The sequence below is a fragment of the Delphinapterus leucas genome, chromosome 16 (genome assembly GCF_059928025.1).
Source record: "Delphinapterus leucas isolate spDelLeu-1000000601 "Yukka" chromosome 16, BTC_Dleu_Yukka2, whole genome shotgun sequence".
In the NCBI taxonomy this organism is placed as follows: Eukaryota; Metazoa; Chordata; class Mammalia; order Artiodactyla; family Monodontidae; genus Delphinapterus; species Delphinapterus leucas.
The window spans coordinates 9,742,592-9,764,867 of NC_143144.1; the positions used below are offsets into that span (position 1 = coordinate 9,742,592).

Below are 22,276 nucleotides of genomic sequence, written 5' to 3' on the forward strand. Positions count from 1 at the left end.
GTTCTAGGAGTCCCACGCTTTCCTGTCCCCCTTAAAGAGTGGCCCGTTGTTGACAACCCTGTCTGAGATTCCTCAGAGTCCCCTGACCTTTGCACATCCTTTTCTTGTTGTCTGGAATGCCCTCTCTTCCTTTATCTGCTTCGCAAACTCCTCTTTCCCTTCAAGACGCAGCTCAGGCCTGGCCCTCCCAATCCTCCTGTTTATCTCTGAATCCTGCTTCTATCCCCAACATCTGGCACAAAGTAGGTGCTCAAGGAATGCACAGGATGAATGAACTTTCAGGCAAGACGGTTGGATTATGGAGACAACATGGGTTCTGGCACTGGAGAGAGGTCCATTTGCATGTCATACCTGAAATGCACTAATGGTGAGACCTTAAACAAGAGACTTAGCCTTCCTGTGCCTCAGTGTAATCACACAGGAAACAGAAGTATTTACACTGCATTTCCCACAGTTTAGCTAAGGCGAAAGCATTACGTGAATTTTTAAAGTGCTTTGCCAAGGTCAGAAATAACCAACACTTCCGGTGTTCTTGTTGCACACCAGGCACTCTCACCTCCTACCCCAGGGAGCCGCACCGTGACTATGAGATGGATATTCATACCCTAATTTCAGACAGGTGCAGGGACTTGTCCCAACACGTGGCGGACCCAGGCTTCACCCAGACCCCTCCCACTCCTGGAACGCACATCTGCTTGATGTACCGCAGGAAGGGGCATATCTGGAAACAAGGACCCCAAAGAGCTCATCTCCAACTGGTTATAGCCGAAGGGCCAGCAAACCATCCCTCACTTATGAATTATTCAAGCCCAAACCCGAAACCCCAGTGAATGTTTAAACGCACTAAACGCTGCTGTTTATCTCAAACTTCATTATCAGGTTATGTTTTTCCTCTCCCGAAGGATCCCACTTGCATCTCAATGGCACAGGGGTGTTTCCCACTCAAATCAGGTTATTTCCCGGTAGGACCAAGTGAACCAGGACACAAAGCAGTTTCAAATCTGATCATTTGCTAAGATGTATTCCATGACTGGCAGAGACCAGGCAGCCGCTCTTCCTCTTCTTGTTTTTCCCTTTGAGTGGAAGGAACCAGTTGTTTCTCGAGAGAGGAGAGCCTGCCTGTTGCTTACAGGTTGTGTTGAAGATCCACTCTGTGTGTCAGCCATGCACGGCAGGGTCAATCAAGGGTTCAAGTTCTGCGGCTGTGATGTGCTGCCCAGAGAACGGGATCCTGCTTGCTTTGTGACAATTCACATTTTCCAAATAACAAAACTGGGTAAGGGCCAGGGCAGTGCATGGTTTCAGGGCTTTTACTATCAGTCATCCCCAGCAAATGCCAGTTATCCATTGCTCTGTAACGAGTTCTCCCCAACACTGGGCTGAAAACAATAATCATTTTATTATTATCTCTCATGGTCATAGGTGTGGACTGGGGTCACCTGGGCTGTGCTTGTGGGATTGCTGTCAGCCAGTGGCTTGGGCTGCACTCGTCTGGGGGGGTCTTCTTACCTGCATGTCTGGTAGCTGATGCCTGCTGTCGGCTGGGACCTCAGGATGGGCTGCCAGCCCAGACACGTGGCCACCCTGTGTGGCCTGAGCTTCCTCGCATCATGGAGGCTGGGTTCCTAGAGAGAGAATCCAAGAGGACCAGATAGAAGCTGTTCCACCTTGCAGGCCTGGCCTCAGAAATCACACCGTAGCCCCTCTGTAGTCACAGACCCCCCCGCCCCCCCAATTCAGAGAGGGAACATGGTCCTGCTTCTCAAAGGGAGGAATGTCAACATCACATCAACACAACATCACATCAACACAACTCTTTAAGAACATGTGGGATGGGAGATGGTGCTGAGGCCGTCTCGGAAAATATTATCTACAGGGTAGAACCTGGACACGCTTGGCCTCATGATTTCTAGGTCAGTGCTTTAACTGTAGTTCATGCTGCTTTGGGAGGTATGTGGGGTAGTAAAATTGACTACCTATAGATCAAACCCTTCTATATGGTAAAGAAACCACAAAAACAAAACCCAAAAATCCCTGGGATATATTATTTGCAATATCTATGACAAAAGGCTAATTAACTTAAAAATGTATAGGGCCCTTATAAATCAGTAAGATTGTCCCAATATTTTTAAAAACTAAGGACTTGAAGACTCAATTTACAAAAGAAATTAAAATAGGAGTATACATTTAAAAAGTTCAACTCAACTAAAAGAATTAGGTTTTAATAAACAACACCCCCGTGGGTATCTTCTAATTGTCAAAGATTAAAAAAAAAAAAGAGAGAAGGAAAAAAAAAGAACCACCCAAAGGCAAAAATATAGGGAATGGGCCCTTCCAAACACTCCTGCTGGTGGGTGTAAGTTGGTACAAACTTTCTGAGGGGCAGCTGGGCAGTATTTATTAAAAGCCATAAAACTTCAAATAATAGTGAGTTGGAATTTATCCTAGAGAAATGAATAAGGACACTTTGGTACACCTGAAACTAATACAACATTGTAAATCAACTATACTTCAATTAAAAAAAGGTTTAAAAAAAAGTGCTGTTCATGTGGACATTTAAGTGGAAAACAAAAATATCTAAAAGTATATTTAGCAGGATCCCACTTTTCTTATGTAATTTTTACAAAATATATATAACAATTTTTAGAACATTTCTGGGATAAGATACCAATGTATGAATGAGATGATTGCTGAATAATGAGATTTCTGGTGATTTCTTTTTCTTGTACCTTATGTTTATTTTCCAGTTTTCTAAATGCAAATGCATTAAATATGAAAAAATAATAAAGTAAAATAAAGTAAAAATAAATTTCCACTTAAAATATTTTGTAAGGGAAAGGTGGGAAGGATGTGAAAGCATGGCCTTTAGAGCAAACCAGATCTGGAGCAGGACTCTGCTCTGATACAAAGTGCATGATCTTTGCCACGTTTACTTCACTTTGGGCCTCAGTTTCCCAAGATGACCAATGGGTGCAGTAAATTCTACTTCACAAGGTTCTAATGAAGAGGGACCCCATTTCCCATTACATTCAGTAAAGGAAATCTTCTCACTCCAGGATCCCTGCTGAGCACTCTCCCTTCTTTCATCTCTTAAAGGCCTGAATGTTGGAACTCATCACTCAGCACCACTTGGTACCCATGTTGACTAAGCAACGAGACACACTTGTGGGTGAGGACAACGTCTTGTTTGCGAGGGGCCTGCTTTGTCTGGAATTTGCCTTGTATTCTGTGTCATTCTCCACTGAGGTACACCGGGAACCTGGTCCCTGAAGAGAAGGGTACACTCACGTGTACACAGAGGCACACTTAGGAATACTTCTGTGTGTTCCTCGTCACTGTGTGTTCCTCATGTCATGTATAGATGTCTATAAATGCTTACTGAATAGCGATGACAGACTCACAGACATAGAGAACAGACTTGTGGTTGCCAAGAGGCGGGGGGGAGGGAGAGGGATGGACTGGAGGTTTGGGATTAGTAGATGCAAACTATTATATATAGGATGGATAGATAACAAGGTCCTACTGTAGAGCACAAGGAACAATATCCAATCTCCTGGGATAAACCATAATGGAAAAGAATATGAAAAAAAGGATGTCTATATGTATATAACTGAGTCACTCTGCTGTACAGCAGAAATTAGCACAACATTGTAAATCAAGTCTACTTCAATTTAAAAAAAAAAGACTCTGGGAGGAAATGCTGGGCTGTTTGGGGGAAATTTGCAATAAAATGTAGAGGCTTGAACACATTTGGGACACTAACATTTAGACTTCCTTTGGTAGCAGGTCAGGCAACTGACTTTTAAGAAAGTTCGTTAGCAGGACGGTGGGAAAGCTTGAACCCCTCTTCTTTCGGGGTAAGTTACGTGAGCGGCCAGACCTGGGAACCTCAACACCCCGCCCCCATGCCCAGCAGGCATTGAGAGGTGTATCCTGCCCTCTAGTGGTCTCTTCTGGAATTGCCTCCAAGGAGAAACCTTGACGCAATGGGGCTGGAGAGCTCTCACGCTGTCGTCTGGGCCCGTCTACCTTCGCCTGTGCTTCAAGCAACCAGGGCGTCATTCTCAGAGCCTGTTTTTCAAGGCTTTTTGGCCCTTCCATCTCTTAATTGCGTCTTGTTTTAACAAGGGCCCCTTGTAAGGGTTCTTCTCCAAAGTAAGGGGCTCTGCTTTAGGCATCCTGGCTCAAGAGGTGAGGGAGCCGGCAGTGCTGGACCTCAGAGCCATAGCTGGGCAGTGACCGCTCCGCCAGGGGGGCTGGGGCCCTGCCTCCACCTCCTTCCAGCCCTCCTCAACCTGCTTGCTCCAGGATCTGAGAAAAGAATTTTGCAAAACCATGTTTCCTCTTATATTTTTATTCAGAACATTTTTCATCATAGGTTCGCTCAGTTATAAAGAGATATAACTTCAGGTGTATTGTCCACGTTGGTATTTAAAAAAATAAAACTGTTACAACCACTCTACAAATGTATCCCGTGAACCCCAATACAAGAGCATTTCCAGTCTACCCTCAGCTGCTGAAAAGAGCTGTGAGTAAGCCCTTTAGAACGTCCTTCCCATTCCCCATAAAACGTTATTGTAATGTGATGTGTTTTTGTCCTGGAAAGTCTTTTATTGACTACCTTGAACTGAATAACCCAGACCAGAGGGAAAGGAAAGGATGCCGGAGTGAGGCACCCCACAGGGAAGGGCAGGGCAGCCTGTCAGGTGGTGCAGACCCACATAGCAGGGAGCAGACAGGGCTCCAGGGCCAAGGAGCAAGGCTGAGAGATGTGCAGGGCTGCATCCTCCTCAGACTATTTTCTATCGTCCTCAATTCCCTTGCTTGCTTCCGGAGGGTCTGTCACCCTCAGCGCAGTAGCTGGGGCAGTACTGTGGAAGGAGCTGAGGGGTATGGGGAGGCGGGGTCTGCTCCGTGCACTGCCCTCTCCTCGGAGGCCTTTGAGAAGGAAGACGGCAGTAATGGGCCTGGGAGGCTGCAGGGGGCACATGGGCATCAGCGCCAAGGACACCAGAGGTCCCCACGGAGCAGAGAGGAACACAGACCCACAGGCTCAGCAGCTGGAGGGCAAAAGACGTAAGACAGCTGGAAATGCCAGAGGCAGGAGGTATAGGTCCTGATTGCAGCCCCTTCCCAGTACAATCCCTGGCCAGAGAGAGATCAGCTCCTGAGGGAATGTGCCTGAAAGCCCCTCACCTACTTCTGTTACGAGACCATTCATTTCATGCCTTCTGTAGTGTCAGAAATTCTAAATGTTGGGACTTCCCTTGCTGGTCCAGTGGTTAGACTCTGTGCTTCCAGTGCAGGGGGCACGAGTTCGATCCCTGGTCAGGTAACTAAGGTTCCATATGCCACAAGGCGCGGCCAGAAAAAAAAAAAAGAAAAAAAGAAATTCTAAATGTTAACATTTCTATTTTCTGAGGCCCAACACCATATGTGCACATAACAGATACTCAATGCGTGGTGGTAGTTTTTAAACTAAAGCCATGAGTGGATAAATGAAATAGTGGAAGCCCTCTTGGGCTTAGTAATCAGACCCTCAACATTTATTCCTCAGGTAAGAAAAGTTAGCTGCTATAAGTATTAAAATGAAATGGCTTAATAGAGAAGGAGATTCAATTGGCTTTGAGATTGCTGATCAAAGCAACTATATTTGCACAGTGTGTCTGTCTTTTAAGACCCAACATCTTATTCCCAATGAAAAGCCTTTCTGGATCAGTTTTACCCTTATTATTTCTTTTTTTTTTTTTTTCTGGCCGCACCGTGCTGCATGTGGGACCTCAGTTCCCCAACCAGGGAATGAACCCGTGCCCCCCTGCAGTGGAAGCACAGTCTTAACCACTGGACCACCAGGGAAGTCCCATTTTTATTGGCCTCTTAAACTGTGTGTGTGTGTGTGTGTGTGTGTGTGTGTGCGCGCGCGCGCACACACGCAGGTAAATCAATCATTGGAAGCATCAAGCTATGGGGTGTCCTTTCTCTCTACACCCCGACCCTCTGGGACTACACCACTGGGACTACATTGGTCCCAGGAGGGCTGTTGTTGGAATGATGGTGAACAAGGTGTGAGACCGAAAAGACTGGCAAGGCCATGCCTGAGGGCAGAGGAGTCCCCACTCTCACCGCCCCCAGAAGAACTCAGAGCAGGGGCTGGGGGAAGGGAGGTCAGGGCACTCCTGACCCGGGAGCCGAGCCGGCGGGAGTAGGGGAGTGGCCCCCGAGAAAGGGCAGTGAGGGAGGAGGGCAGCCCACCGACTGCCTTGTCTCCCTCGGAGAGGGGAGAACAGCGCAACTTACCCGGTCTGCAGAAGGGCCGGGGAGCCGCAGCGGTCCAGGCAGTCGGCATGAGGAGGCTGCAGAGTGACCCCCGAGGATCAGGGGACCAAAGACACCCACGGAGGGAGACCCTGGGGCAAGAGAGCCTCAGAGCACAGCAGCACCCCCGGAGGGCCACTCGGAGGGAAAGGCTGGAGGCATCCTAAAGTAGCACATCCACAAGCTCCAGGTGTTAACCAAACACAAGTTCGTGTGCCCCATGCATAGTGAGGCTAAATAAACCGAACCCTTGAAGTGAAACAGGAGGGAAGGGGGCAGGGCACAACCTTTAAAAGGATGACATAGCCATTGAGGACACGACAAAAACTGGTTAAAAACGATTAGGCCCAAGATGGTGGAAGATTCGACTTCCGGTAGACCTCGAGCCTCATTATGCACTCATTGTAATATATTAGCATATGATAATCTCACACACACACGCGCGCGCGCGCGCGCGCGCCATGATAGTTCCGAGGCTGACCATAAAAGGCCAAAAAGTGGGCAGTGGCCCAATTTCCCGGAAATCCCTGCCCCTTTCCCAAAACAATTGGAATAATCCTCCCACTTGTTAGCCTATGAAATTACCCAGCCCATAAAAACAAACCACTCCATATTTCGGAGCCGCCCTCGTCTTTTGAGATGGATCGCGTTCTGTCTATGGAATGTGTATCTCTCTAAATAAATCCACTTCTTACGTCTCACTTTGCCTCTTGCTGAATTCCTTCTGAGCTGAGACATAAAGAACCTGAGCTTCATTAAGTCCTGACACCAGGTGTGCGATCTCAATTAAAAGGCAGTGGGTTAGAATCCCATCTGAGCTGTGAGGTTTCAGGAGTTTGGAGCAGAGAAAGGTTTATTGTAGGGCCAAGGAGAACAAATGGCTTGTGCTCAAAAACCCCGAACTCCCCGATGGTTTTGGGAGTGAAGTTTTTACAGGCAAAATTTGGGGTGAGGGCTGCAGGGTGTGTGTTCTGATTGGTTGGTCGTGAGGTATCAGGGTAATGTTCCAGGAATCTTGTGCTCAGTCTGAAGTTACCATCCTCCACCTGGATGGGGGCCTTAATTCCCGCAGAAGAACTCAAAGATATTATGTATATCCCTTGAGGAGGAACCAGGATCCTACTTTAATGGCTACACTATAGTTTCTTGACTGGTCCTCTTCTGTTTTTGCATTCCTTCCCTTCCCTGATTAGTAACTGTTTGAATCTGCCCTGTGATACTCAGGAAGGTCTAGGCGGCTGAAGTCTTTATCCTATAAATAAGAAACGGGACAAAAAGGTTTCTGTGCCCAAGAGGACCCCATGGGGTCCTGCTCAGTTTCACAGGGAGCTTAGATTTGGCTCTGGGGGAGAACCTGAGGAAGGATGGGGCAACGATGCTCCTTAATATAACTGAGTTTGACCCCAGAGTGGCTGAGCAATTACTGTAGTGAACTAGAATTCCCCAGAGTGAGGAAATTAAGTTTTCTGCCGTTGCAGGCTCTGCACCTGAAAGTCAAAATGAGCTACAAAATAAATAGGACTTTTTGGTACGTTTTTCTGTACATCTGTATAATTCATACCTGCTTGTTACACTGTAACTAACGTGTATCCTAACTGGACACAAGTACATGTGAGGTGTGGTTATAAAAAAGCTTTTTAATTTTTTTTTTTTAACTAAACTACAAACATTTAAAAACATACTCAAAAGGAGATCATAGAGTTATGAACTTACGTGTCAGTTAGGGTTTGTGCTCGAAGAATGTCACCTGCCATATCAGTAAACAAAGGGTTTTGCTGCCATCAGTCACTGCAGCCACCCTGGACCATGCACCCTGAGGGGATTCAGGACGGAGAAAACCAGAACACTGGCCCTAAATACTAAGGTGCATATCAAATGAAAAATTTCAAGAAGCCCAGATTCTTGCATCTTTCCATACATGGAAAAGCGCTGAATTCATTAACTTGCGATGTCTGGTTTTCCTTAGTTCTTTAATTAACAGTAATCTTTTGATGTTCCAGCTCCCTGGGGGTTTTATTGTTTGCTTTTTGTTTTTGCTTTTTGTTTTTGCAAAAACTATCCGGCTCCTCCCTTGCCTCTTTGGAGCCGAGCCTCAGAGTGATCTGAGAGGCTGTGAAGTCCTCAGTTAAGTCTGCTGACTAGTACATAATTCTCAGCTTTTAGGCTGTGCAATATTTTTTCAGTCGCAGTCTCAAAAGCCAGATGTACCCATGTTAGGATAATATGAGGGAAGTTTAAAGTTATGGCTGGGGTGTGAGGAACCTCAGAGGGAACGGAGCAGTCCTAGGGGCAAGTGCCAGGAGGCTGTTACCTCCCTGAGGTCCAGAGACCAGGGAAGAGAGTGGTTCCTGGGACCCTAGCAGACAGCGTGGGAAGGGGGACACCTGGAGAGGGGCAGTGACCTTCGGTGGTCAAGGGGTAGAGATAACCTTCAGCAAGTCGGCAGGGAGAGGGAAATAAACATTTAGATTCACTCTCCTCTCTCCCTCCCTCCCCGCTAGGAAACCAGGGGGCAAGGGAGACACAGATATCATCCTTAGATGGATTGGCCTCTTGGGGTCCAGCTAACCAATAATCTTAATTCCATCTGCAAAGCACCTAGATTAGAATCTTGGAATCTGTAGAATTCAGCCAACCACAATGATCAGCATTTTGCCAATCTTAGGTAACTCGCCTTTCTTTAAATTACAGTGTATTTTTAGAAAGCAGGTTTATTGAGATTATAATTCATATGCCATACAATTCACCCATGTAAAGTGTACATTCAATTTTTTTTGGTATATTACATTAGTAATTTTAAAAATCGTGGTAGAATATATATTACATAAAATTTGCCATTTTTAAGTGTACATGTGTCATTAAGTACATTCACAATGTTGTATAACCATCACCACTATTTATATCCAAAACTTTTTCATTACCCTAAGTAAAAACTCTGAAACCATAAAGCAATAACCCCCATTCCTCTTGCCCCTAGCACCTGGTAAACTCTAATCTACTTTGAGTCTCTATGAATTTGTCTATTCTAGGTACCTCACATAAGTAGAATCATATAATATTTGTTCCTTTGTGTCTGGCTTATTTCATTTAGCACAGTGACGCCAAGGTTCATCCATGTTGTAGCATGTGTCAGAACTCCATTACTTTTTATGGCTGGATATTATTCCCTTGTATGTGTACACTAGATTTTGTTTATCCTTTCATCTAGTGATGGAATCTTGGGTTATTTTCATGTTTTGGCTATTGTGAATAATGCTGCTATGAACATTGGTGTACAAGTATCTGTTCGAGCTCCTGCTTTCAGTTTCTTTGGGTGTATACCTAGGAGTGGAATTGCTGGATCATATGGTAATTGTGTTCAACTTTTTTTTTTTTTTTTTTTTTTGCGGTACGCAGGCCTCTCACTGTTGTGGCCTCTCCCATTGCAGAACACAGGCTCCAGATGCGCAGGCTCAGCGGCCATGGCTCATGGGCCCAGCCGCTCCGCGGCATGTGGGATCTTCCCGGACCGGGGTACGAACCCATGTCTGCTGCATCGTCAGGCGGACTCTCAACCACTGCGCTACCAGGAAAGCCCGTGTTCAACTTTTTGAGGAACCGCAAAATGGACTTCCTTGGTGGCTGCACCATTTTACGTTCCCACTGGAAATGCACAAGGGTTCCAATTCTCCACATCCTCCTCAACACTGTTATTTTCTGTTTTTGTTTTTGATAACCATCTGCCACCCTAATGTGTGTGAAGTGATATCTAATTGTGGTTTTGATTGGCTTTCCCCTAAAGGTTAATGATGTTGACCATCTTTTCATGTGCTTATTGGCCATTTGTATATCTTCTTTGAAAAAATGTTTATTCAAATCCTTTGTCCGTTTTTGATTGGGTTGTTTTTGCTATTGTTATTGTTGAGTTATAGTTCTTTACATATTGTGGATATTAACCCTTATCAGATATAGGATTCACAAATACTTTCTACCCTTTCATGGGTTGGTTGTCATTTCACTTCTTTTTTAAAAAAATATTTGTTTATTTATTTATTTGGCTGTGTCAGTTCTTAGTTGCGGCACACAGGATCTTCATTGCCGCGTGCAGGATCTTTTTAGTTGCAGCATGCGAACTCTTAGTTGTGGCATGTGGGATCTAGTTCCCTGACCAGTGATGGAACCTGGGCCCCCTGCATTGGGAGCACAGAGTCCTAGCCAGTGGACCACCAGGGAAGTCCCTCATTTCACTCCTTTGATGCACAAAAGTTTTGAATTTTGATGAAGACCAATTCATCTTTTTCTCTTGTTGCTTGTGCATTTGGTGTCATATACAAGAAATCATTGCCAAATCCAACATCAGGAAGACTTTTCCCTCTGTGCTGGCCTCCAAACAATTAAAAGCAGCAATCAGAACCCACAAATCTGATTTTTGGAGAGCAGTGTTGTTCTTATCGCTCACCCTGGCCCTAACAAGCTGCACTAGGAACGTGGGCTGCTGTCCCCACAGCTGAGTGTATTGGGGCTGAGGGGTGGGTGATGGTTGCCACTATTAAGAGGAAATTGACCAAAATGTATCAGCCTTTCATCAAGCTCTCTCCTGGCTGCTGCAAGCATTCTACTAGACACAGAGTTCCAAAGTACTTTATTCAGACGGCTCCTGAGTTCAACTGCTGTTTTGACAGATGGATAGATTCCTAAACCTTCCTACTCCACCATCTTCCCTGACATCACCTTTACGATTTTATGACCAGAATAAAACACTGAAAGTTTTAGCCCTAACATAAGTTGTACCTGTCAATAAATCCACATTGGCAGGCTGTAACTGATTCCACTATGGTGCCATTTTACAAGCAGGCCCTGACGTACCAGGTCCCTTCTCTACAACAACTTCAGCTCTGAGCACCTTGTTCCTGCTATTTCTGAGCCCCCTACACTCTGTCCAAGTCAACGGTCCATTCTCATCCCCCCAGGGGTCAGCACGGGTGGCACTTCCCATTGGTGGCAGCTTAGAACAGAACGGGGGTCTCACTCCGTGGCCAAGGTCAGGAAGGTATCTTTGTTCCTTCTGGACATGAGGAGGGGAGAAAAACACAGCTCATCTTCAGAACTGAATCAGGAAACCCTATTGCCTGTAGCTAAAATTTTTCTAAAAAATGAAAACAATGTTTGGGCTTCCCTGGTGGCACAGTGTTTGGGAGTCTGCCTGCCGATGCAGGGTTCACGGGTTTGTGCCCCGGCCCGGGAAGATCCCACATGCCGTGGAGCGGCTGGGCCCGTGAGCCATGGCCGCTGAGCCTGCGCGTCTGGAGCCTGTGCTCCGCAACGGGAGAGGCCACAACAGTGAGAGGCCCGCGAACCGCAAAAAAAAAAAAAAAAAAAAATGAAAACAATGTTTAAAAGGGTGACTTGATATCCACAATAGAATTAATTTTTAAGTCAAATATCAGCCCTTAAGTTCAGGGACTCACTTGGGAAACAAACCATCCCTTATAACACTGGGGACTAAATAGGTTTTGCAGATTATTAAACAGCTATCTTTCCATTGTGAATCCGCCTCCCGAGATTAAATATCTTCATTCATACAAGATAGAGGGAGATTTTTTAACAAAAAAAAAAAATTTATTTTCTGCACTAATATTTATACAGCTGTAAACTCAAATAATCATCCAATACTTGTACAAATCTGGGGAACAGTTAATAAGCACCTTCAATGGTTTCCACAGTTTAAGAATTTATCATTTACAAAATTTTAGAATGAGTTTAGTAAAATGAATAAGATAGTTATAAACATTATACAAAGTCATGACAAAACATTTGATATAGAGGGCTCAATATGGAATGATAAATATAAAATTAAACTAATTTATGGGGTTGGGCTATATAAAAGACCCATGTGTTCCCCAAACCTTGTGATTCTTGGGGATATGTGCCTCTCAAAACAAACTCCAATTATTCAAGGAAAGGCTCTCTTGATTCAGGTCTCATGTACTGCAGAAAAGGGGGTGGGAGGGGCTGAGTGTCCTGAGGTTTGCAGATAAGAAGAGGGGTCTCTTCCTTAAGGAGAAAAACAGGCATATTCTTCCATGTCAAGTGTATAAGTGTTCTCTGGCAAGACATACCATTTTTTTCTTTGGTGTTATTTAAGAGTTTTTCTCATTGCTATTGTTAAATCCCCTCCTCCACCCTTTCTCTTGGGCTTTCCATTCCTGCTCTTGGTCAATCTCTTTGAGATACTTCTGAGTCTTCTCTACTCCCTTACCCCGATCTTTACTGACTCAAATTCCTTAATCTCAGCTTTCAATCCAAAATTTCTATCATTTTAGGACTCTGGGAAGCAGTTGACAAAAAAAACAAGCAAACAAACAAAAAAACCCACTAGCTATATATAGTCAGGAGAGGTTTTCTAAACAAACTGTAGAAACATACACATGAAATGTGGCAATGGTCCTTTTAATTACACCAATGAGCAATAAATGGTCTGGATCACTAGTATAAATATTCAGTTTGGCCCTCCTGGATTGTGATTTTGCATGAGAATACAGCCAGCAAGGGCCATGGATAGAGGGAGAAACAAAGGAGAAGAAAGCTTATGGTTGATTGTAGATTGGATCTCATGGGTGGAGGCCAGAGGTGAGGGACTATAGGGGGTGTCATCACTGGTACCAGCCCCAGCCTGTGTCTCAGATGGGTCTCCATTAGGAGGCTGGACACAGGTGCCAGCCGTGGGGCTGTGCCACCCCAGAGACCAGATGCTAGGATCCAAGTGCTCTGGTAATCTTTGGTATAATTTAAGGCACATCTATAGAATCCCCATCCTCAAACATCTGACTCTACACATTGAAATTCCTACTACAGGACACTCCTTTGATTTGAGCATGTGACTACCAAAGACTACTGCTGAAATGCCAATAATTTAGCTGGGAGAGGCTTCTCAGTATCATCCACCAAATACCCATGTATCCTTCGGACAGGGTGGGTTTTGACCAAAAAGCAGGGCTTGCTCTCTATAATGTGGGCCTTGGGCAGGACGCAGGTGGTACAGAACTCAGGGGTTAAAAGCCAGGAGTATAAAGAGGGAAATCAGAGCACCAAGACGAAAGTGTGGGAGGGCTAACTCCCTCCTTTGCTCACAGCCTTGCCTAGACAATCCTGGCTGGTGTGTTCAGCAGCTGACGGGATGATGGGTATCTCAGAGTGAGGCTGAGCTCGTAAGGCCACAGGGAAGGGGCAGTTCAGGCCTGGGGAGGTTCTGCTCACCACTGGGGTGTTAAGGTTGGGGAAAGTTTCCAGCACCAGGATGGGGCATATAATCTTCACTCAGGGCTGTATAAACTTGTCTGCGGGTTGGGGTCAGGGAGGTTTTCTGTCTTTGCGTAGGAGTAGAGGCTTTCCCATTCCAGAAGTGCAGGGCATATGTTTTGGGGAACAGTGAGGGCAATGCTGTTGGGGCTCAGGCTGGGTTGGCCCTGGACCTGGTGGCCACTTAGCCACCAGGTCAGACAGTTTTCAGTCTGGACCCTTTCAAGTAGGGTGTTGCTGTGAAATACTTTAGAGAGGGAATGAGGCACTCTTGTTTTCATTTCCGCTCGATACAGTCAACGCCCAGGGTATTGTCAGGGCAACGGCAGGTCCTGCTTCCTGGGGTGGCCAAGCAGAGGTGGGTGCAGCCACCATTGTTCACTGAGCAGTAGTTGTGACCTGGAAAAGGCAGAAGTCAGCTCAACAGCTAAGAGAGTGGCCTCCATACTAGACCCCTTTTTGGTCTCTGGGAGGCCAAGCTTGTGGGGGCTCCTGGGGAACAGGGAAGGCTGCACAGGGCACTCAGCTCAGCTTATCTATCGGCTGTTTCCTCATCATTAAGGATTTGCCAGATGTGCAAAAACCTTGATTCCTGATCTGGGGGCTATGCAGATTTACCACTGAAGCTATTAAACAGATCTCAGGGAGGGTTTTCCAGCTCTGAACAGAACATGGGGTTGGAATTTTAAAGCACAATGTGTTCTTTATCTAGCTTGGCCACTTGACTGGGGGACAGGAGGGAAACCAGGAAGGAGGTTGGGTTAGGGGAGAGAATTTGGAGAGGCAGCCTAGCATAGACTCAAGCCAGGCTGCATAGCTCATCCCTGGTTCTGCCATCGTGAGCACCATAAGTGACCGTGTGACTCTGGGCAAGTGGCTTCAGTTTCCTTATTTATAAGGTGAGCATAATCATAGTACCTACCTCATAGGGTTGCTACAAGGATTAAGTGAACGAGTGGATACAAAGCACTTAGTATGCTAAGTGACTTAATATATGTGATATACCTAGCTCACAGTAAGTATCACATCCATGTTTGCCTGGTAATTATTATTATTATGAATTACTGTTGTTGCTGTCAGGCCAAATGGATGGATTTTAAAGCAGCAGAGATCCTAACACTGATGTTCTTCCTTGGAACCTGAAGACCGCATACTTTTAGACCCAGCCCCAAGAGTCGATACTTTTCCTCACCCTTATCCTCTATCCACTTCATTCTTTAACATTTTCTATTGATTCATCTTGGCTCACCTACTCAATAATGAAGACCCATGACGGAAGGGACTGTGTCTCACCTGCCACGTGATAAGGGCTATGAGAGGCCACATAGGTAGCAGCCGGAGTGTGGGCTCTGAGCCCCAGAGTGCTTCCAGCCCCCTGACCAGCTACAGCACAGGTGAGTTACCTTCAGGACACTGAGAGAGGGCCATGGTGATGCCATACAGCCGGGTCTGTTTGTGGGGATGGAAGGAATCCGTCTCTCTGGAAATAGCAAGATCCACAGCGACCACGGAATTCCTACAGAGCACCAAAAGATGGGAGGTTAAAATACATCTAAGGTCTTGAACTTTTCTCTAGGGGGCAGCCTCTTTTGTTGTTTGGGGGATAATTTGGAGGCCATAAACAGATTCACTGGCCTTGCTTCCTAGCCATCCCTCCCTCTTCCTAGGATGAGACAAGCGTGCAGTTCTCTGGCTTCTTAAAAAAAAAAAAATTGGAAAAGGTCAGCTAGCTCTTCCCTCCGGCTCTAAATTCCAAGCTGGGAAATCGACTTTCTATACAGATGCCCTTGCCACATCTGCTTGCTTGGCTTAACCCCACCTTCCTGCAGGAAGAGCTGGTCAAGAAGCGGCTTTGGGAATACTGCAGTTTAAGAATTAAAATAAAATAGGGGCATGGAGCCCACCAGCCAAGTGACCGAGATCGGCTCCTGGGGAGAGAATAGACATGCTCAGGAAGTCCAAGTCTGCACTTGAAGCTGCCCATCAAGGAGCATCCAGATGATACATGGCATCCCCTGCTTCCCTAGAAGCCCTGCCTCCCATTCCTTGCCCTCCTCTCTGACAACCAAAGGGCGAGGCAGAGGGGGCACCGCTGGAGGCAGGAAGGTCAAGCCAAGAGGCCACTTGGGAAGGGCGTGGCCTCCAGAGAGGGCGGCAGGGCAGGCCCCCCAGCCCCCACGCTCCAGCTGCTGACGTACGTCTTCCAGTCTGTGTAATAGAGATTCTTCCCGAAGCTTGTAACGGCGAAAGGATACTGGAGCCCTTCAAGAACCTTGCGTCTGCTGGGCTGATCGGGCTTCAGGCATTCGGCCCGATGGGTGCCTGTGTGGGGCAAACACAAATCGTCCATTGTTCATACAAGAAATGGGCCCTTTGTGTCCAAAAATGAGAGTAATGAGGGCAAGGGTGAGAGGGAGCGCTACAGGCTCATATCCTAGAGAACACAAGAGTTGCTCTTCTAAACTGGAAAGTTGTCTGTTCATCCTCCCTGGCCCCTCATTGATCAACACCCCCTCCATCCAGTACCCATACCTGGTTCTGATGGGGAGACAGAAGCTGGAGCACAGGAAGAGCACCCCGTTTCACCAGTTCCCAGGGACTTAGGAACGATGCCATCTTCCAGCTCCTGCTCAAGCCCCTCCTCCTTGAAGCCTCTCCAAACCTCCCCTCCCTGCATTCAGAGCCCTTAGAATTGCCGAGCTGCACAGCCTCGCATCAATACCCGCATCATGACCAACTTAAGGCTTGGGCTTTCACTTAACTGTGCACGCTTTACTCCCTGCATCCCCCGTGGTACCCGACAGTGTCTAGAACAAAGCAGGAACACAAGAGAGACTTGATGGATGACTGACATTCTTCCCCGACTGAGCATCTTGCCCACATCCCTCGCCTGAGGGACACCCCAAATCTGCCCAGGCAGGAGCACACATCAGGGCTGCATTACTTTATCTTCCTTGGCCTCAAGTCCTGCCTAAGCCCCTGGGGACAAGCGGGAGCTACAAGAATGTTAAGTTGTGACTTGCTTAATAGGTATCAGGACGAGGACAGGCTCTGGGGGTCAGCAAACTTTTTCTTAAAGGGCCAGTTAGTAACTAGTTTAGGTTTTGTGAGCCAAGAGGCAAAAACCCAGGACATTATATAAGCATTTATATAACCTTTTATTTATTTATTTTACAGCATCAATCTATTTTATTAATGTAAACAAATATTTTACTGAAAATGCCAAGGTTTAGTTTGTCCCCAGTCTGAAAGGTGGAGTATTTATACCAAATTATTTGGTCTTTGGGAGAAGACTTGACTGTACTGTGAAAATGACTATGACTAGGCTGAATGTGTGATTTGTACTACATTTCTGAGATGTTCAGATTCTTGCATGTGAAATATAAAATGAGCCTCAGCAGGAGTGTGAGACTAATAAATCTGAGCCAACTAGTTTGTCTGCAAAAAAGTCTATGGATTGAGAAAACTTTTAGATAGCTCTAATGACAACTGAATTAAGTTGTCACTGTCTTAAATCTGAAACTCTGAAGCATCCTATAATAAGAAATTTTGCATTACCACTTGAGCTTCCCTAAATAGTCTTATAAAAATGCAAATTAAAATACACAGTGTTTTGGAGGCCTCGGTGACATCGTATTACGGCGTAGTACTCAGTTAGAAATGACCATGTAGATTATACACTCAGTAAAAATGGGTAGAGTCCAGAGCACACGATGGCACTGGTAACTGCAGGCAGGCCCATCAAACTTTGCTTCCATCTTTTAAAGCACTGTACACAAGTACTATTGAATGTGGAAGAATGAGACACCTTCTTTATATCTTTGAAAGTTCTTTTCCCTTTATTTGGCCCTTCTCTTCCTATGTGAGGTGGGAACTTGCCATGGAGGTCTCCCTGTTTTCCAAGAGGCAATGAGAATGCATGATCCTGGGCTGCTTCTTTAAGGCTCTTCACTGGGGCTTCTTAAAATGCTTGAGGGAAATGAGTAGGAGAGAGGGAGGGATCAATAGCGCATGGTTGATGCAAGATGCTGATAATTTTGTTGGTGGCAAATAGGAAGCTGAAGCTCCACCTACATTTTTCTCTCTCCAAACTCCAGAACTCCACACTCCAGAGGCCCTCCTTTCCACGTGCTGTATATAACCTTTTAAAATGTAACATTTAAAAATGTGAAAACTGGGGCTTCCCTGGTGGTGCCATGGTTAAGAATCTGGCTGCCAATGCAGGGGACACGGGTTCGAGCCCTGGTCTGGCAAGATCCCACATGCTGCGGAGCAACTAAGCCTGTGTACCAAAACTACTGATCCTGTGCTCTAGAGCCCATGAGCCACAACTACTGAAGCCACAACTACCGAAGCCCGCGTGCCTAGAGCCCGTGCTCTGCAACAAGAGAAGCCACCACAACGAGAAGCCCACGCACCGCAGCGAAGAGTTGCCGCAACTAGAGAAAACCTGTGCGCAGCAATGAAGACCCAACACGGCCAAAAATAAAAACAAATAAATAAATTAATTTTTTTAAAAATGTGAAAACCGTTTATAGCTCCTGGGTTATACCAAGGAGGTTGGATTTGTCCCAAGGCTGTAGTTTGCTGACCCCTGACCTGGAAGATTAAGAGCTCTCCCTAGACTGTGTCAAGCCTAGAGAAACAATAAATTTCAGAGCAAAGATATGCAGCTATTGTTTGTGCAGGAAAAAAGCAGTTATCTTAAGCTCTCTTCCCCATAACAGATAATCTTGATAGTAAAGGGGGTAACAATAATTGTTTGGTAAAAAACAAGGCACTGTTCCAACCCCAGGAGCCAGGCCTGGGGCTTTCCATCACCTGCATCCACCCAGCAGAGTTGAGATGAGTAGGCGTCAAAGGTCAGCCCGTTGGGCAAACCCAGGTCATCCTGCACAAGGATCCTCCGGTTTGTGCCATCCATGTAGGAAGTTTCGATTTTGGGGCTATCTCTGTTCCAGTCTGTCCAATAAAGATTCCTGGAGGAGGAAAAGGAGGAGAAAGAGGAAGAAAAATATGAAGATGCATGAGAAAAAGTTCACTTAGAAAACACTTAAGACTCACAGACTTGGAGAATGAACTTATGGTTACCAGAGGGGAAGGGTTGCGGGGAGGGATAGTTAGGGAGTTTGGGATTGACATGTACACGCTACTGGTGGCGCAGTGGTTAAGAATCCGCCTGCCAATGCAGGGGACACGGGTTCGAGCCCTGGTCCTGGAGGATCCCACATGCCACAGAGCATGTGGCATCTAAGCCCGTGCGCCACAACTACTGAGCCTGCACTCTAGAGCCCACGAGCCACAACTACTGAGCCTGTGCTCTAGTGCCCGCGAGCCACAACTACTGAGCCTGTGCTCTAGAGCCCATGCACCACAACTACTGAGCCTGCATGCCACAACTACTGAAGCCCAGGTGCTTACAGCCCATGCTCTGCAACAAGAGAAGCCACCGCAATGAGAAGCCCGCGCACCGCAACAAAGAATAGCCCCCGCGTGACGCAACTAGAGAAAGCCTGCGCGCAGCAGTGAAAACGCAATGCGGCAAAAAAAATAATTAATTTTAAAACAATGGATAACCAGCAAAACCTACTATATGGCACAGGGAACTCTGTTCAATATTATGTAACAACCTAAATGGGAAAAGAATTTGAAAAAGAATAGATACATGTATATGTATAACTGAATCACTTTTCTGTACACCTGAAACTGACACAACACTGTAAATCAACTCAACTCTAATATAAAATAAAAAGTTAAAAAAATAACAACAACAACAAAAAATTAAAAAAAAAAAACTTTAAAAGAGGGGAATTCCTTGGCGGTCCAGGGGTTAGGACTCCGCGCTTTCACTGCTGAGGGCCTGGGTTCCATCCCTGGTTGGGGAACTAAGATCCTGCAAGCTGCAAGGTGCAGCCAAAAAAAATTAAAATAAAATTAAAAAAATAAAGTTTATTATGGAAAAAAAAACACTTATAAAGAACCCATGGTGAAGACATTAGCAGACACTGAGACACAGAATGGCTAAAATGGATCTGCAGGCGTCAAGACATTTTCCTTTGCAAAGACCCTTGGATTTGGCTCTTCACTTGAATCTTTCTGTTACTCACGATTTCACTCCCCTTAAACATAAGTTATATATTATATCTCAGTAAAACTGTTTAAGAAACCCCAGAACGGGCTTCCCTGGTGGCGCAGTGGTTGAGAATCCGCCTGCCGATGCAGGGGACACGGGTTCGTGCCCTGGTCCGGGAAGATCCCACATGCCCCGGAGTGGCTGGGCCCGTGAGCCATGGCCGCTGAGCCTGCGCGTCCGGAGCCTGTGCTCCGCAACGGGAGAGGCCACAACAGTGAGAGGCCCGCGTACCGCAAATACAAACAACAACAAAAACAAAAAAACCCAGAACACCATAACTGACATAAACACATGGGAATAATTCCCATATGCTGTCACCACACAGGAAGGCACAGCAGACCCAGGGGATGAAGCCCAGGAGCAAGGCTGGCAGAGGCAGTGGTCAGGGCACCTGCTGTCAGGCAGGCGGCTGAGTGGCCACAGAACAAGAGGTGTGGTCTCAAAGGGAAGGAGTCAGAGCGTCAAGGAGACACGGGCCTGGTGTGTAAGATGTAGAGCTTGCAGTAAGGGAAAGGGAGAAAAAGCACTGATACGTTGACAAAACCCACAGGGAGGGACTCCAAGGTGTTCATGCTGGGTTGGCCCCCAGGAAGGAGCCCCAGGGGGACATTTATGCTACCTTGATACTCTTCTGGGATCGATACAAGTCAGGTGTTGATTCACATTCAACCCAAGTGGAAATATCCAATTTCTGAGCTGTCAACTTACAAAGGCTCTCGGTAAAAGACTGGAAAGTGGAACACGGTATCAAGTCCATGATCACACGTAAACATACTGCCATTTCGCCATGGATATCTGTAAGCCACCGACTGTAGACTCACTCATCCTAAACTCATTCATTTCAGGAGAGCAATGCTGGAGTTACAGCCTAACATTTGAGAAAATCCACAAGGGCAGATGCAAGTAGAAGAGACGCACACACAGATTTACACAAAGATACCCTCTCACGGAATCCGTCACGATGCCTCTGGGATTCACCAAATCAGTCTCAAACAGCACCCGGCGCTGGGTCCCATCCAGCTTTGCAACTTCTATCCGATCCAGGTGAGAATCCGTCCAGAAGATGTTGCGGCCAAGATGGTCAAGAGTAATGCCTTCTGGGCTTCCAAGATCTAGAAGCAAACACCAAACATGGGCTTCCAAGATCTAGAAGCAAACACCAAACACTCCTGATTTTTTTTAAAGCAAGTAAGATGAGGTTTTTCTGATTACTCAGTGCTATTTCACCTGGCATCCAATCCTCGCACCTTGAAAAAACAAATGGGAGTGTTAAATGCTTGTTGTTTAAGGTAAGTAACACTTAGTGACAAATTGAAAAATGCTACTCATTCCCTCGATGGACATCCACCCTGTGCACTACATTGGGAGCCAGGCCCATAAAGATGCTGAAGCTGTGGCCCTGCCTTCAAGAAGAAGCCCACAGCCAATCACAGTTCAGACTGAGTTCCAGGTTCTGTGGGAACATGAAGGAGGGGCACTGGACTCAGCGTGGGGAGACCAGGGAAGGATTCCTGGGGAAGATAACACCTCCTAAAGCTGGCTCCTGCAGAAACAACAGGACTTCGGCAGGCAAAGATCCTGGATAAAGGTTTTCCGGGTAGTGGGACCAGCACATAGGTCTAAAGGAAGAATAGACACGGCCTGAAGTAAACCATATGTCATTTTGCATGGCTGGAGACCCCGAGGTGGTGGGTGGCCAGAGATGAAGTTAGGATGCCCGTGTTAATGAGCTTAGAGCTTACCCCTTATGCAAAGGGGAGGCACAAGAAGATCTGAAGATGGGAACAGGACAGATTTACCTTATTCATCAATGGGGAAAAAAGGTCATTTCAGAGAAATAATATATGCAAGAAATCACAGCTGTTATTACTTTTATACAAGTATTATGATTACAAAGAAGGGGTGTCAGGAATTGTGAATAGCACCCAGAAGTCCTACTAGGCTATAAGCAACTGATTTCCAAACCAGGGGTTGCCACAGCCTCAGCTGACTGCAATGGGAACCTTCAGGACCCACCTAACCCAATCAGGAGTTCAAGATTGCAATGGTTTCCTGACTAGAAATACAATCAAGTTAAAAGCTAAAACCCCACCAGGGTTTTACTGGTGTCATCTGGGATTCTTTCCCCTCTGCTGATTATAGAATCGAAGGTCATCTAGTACAGCTGGAAGTGGAAACAGGAAGGGGGAGAGCCGAGGATGGAGCTAACCTGCCCCAGGGGCCTGGAACGAGGAAACCAACCCAGCACTGTTTTTTTTCTTCTTTCTTTATTTATTTGGTTGCATCGGGTCTTATTTGTGGCAGGCGGGCTCCTTAGTTGTGGCTCGCTGGCTCCTTAGTTGTGGCAGGTGCAGCACTGTGTTCTTTCATCAATAGAGAAGCAATCCCGACCTTCAGCCCCCTCCACATTGGCTTTCACTAGACCCCTCATACAATCATGACTGTGAATGCTGGCAATGTCTAAGCCCCCTCAAAGGACCCCCACCAGAGGAAGTTTATTAAGAATTAAAAACAGCAGTTTCTAATTTTAAACAAGTTCTTTATTGTTCT

General features: G+C 46.2%; 1 protein-coding gene across 2 annotated transcripts in view; it reads right to left on the reverse strand.

The window, feature by feature from the left end:
* Positions 1-8,548: 8,548 nt before the first annotated feature.
* NID1 (nidogen 1) overlaps positions 8,549-22,276 on the reverse strand; it is a 96,976-nt gene continuing 83,248 nt past the window's right edge. For both annotated transcript variants that reach the window (XM_022553117.3, XM_022553118.3), the window contains exons 16-20: positions 20,667-20,838; positions 18,415-18,572; positions 15,792-15,915; positions 14,997-15,109; positions 8,549-13,992 (exon numbers count right to left, since the gene is read on the reverse strand). In XM_022553117.3, coding sequence (XP_022408825.3) covers positions 13,871-13,992; positions 14,997-15,109; positions 15,792-15,915; positions 18,415-18,572; positions 20,667-20,838 — 689 coding nt within the window. In that variant the 3' untranslated portion in view covers positions 8,549-13,870. The remainder of the gene's footprint in view (positions 13,993-14,996; positions 15,110-15,791; positions 15,916-18,414; positions 18,573-20,666; positions 20,839-22,276) is intronic.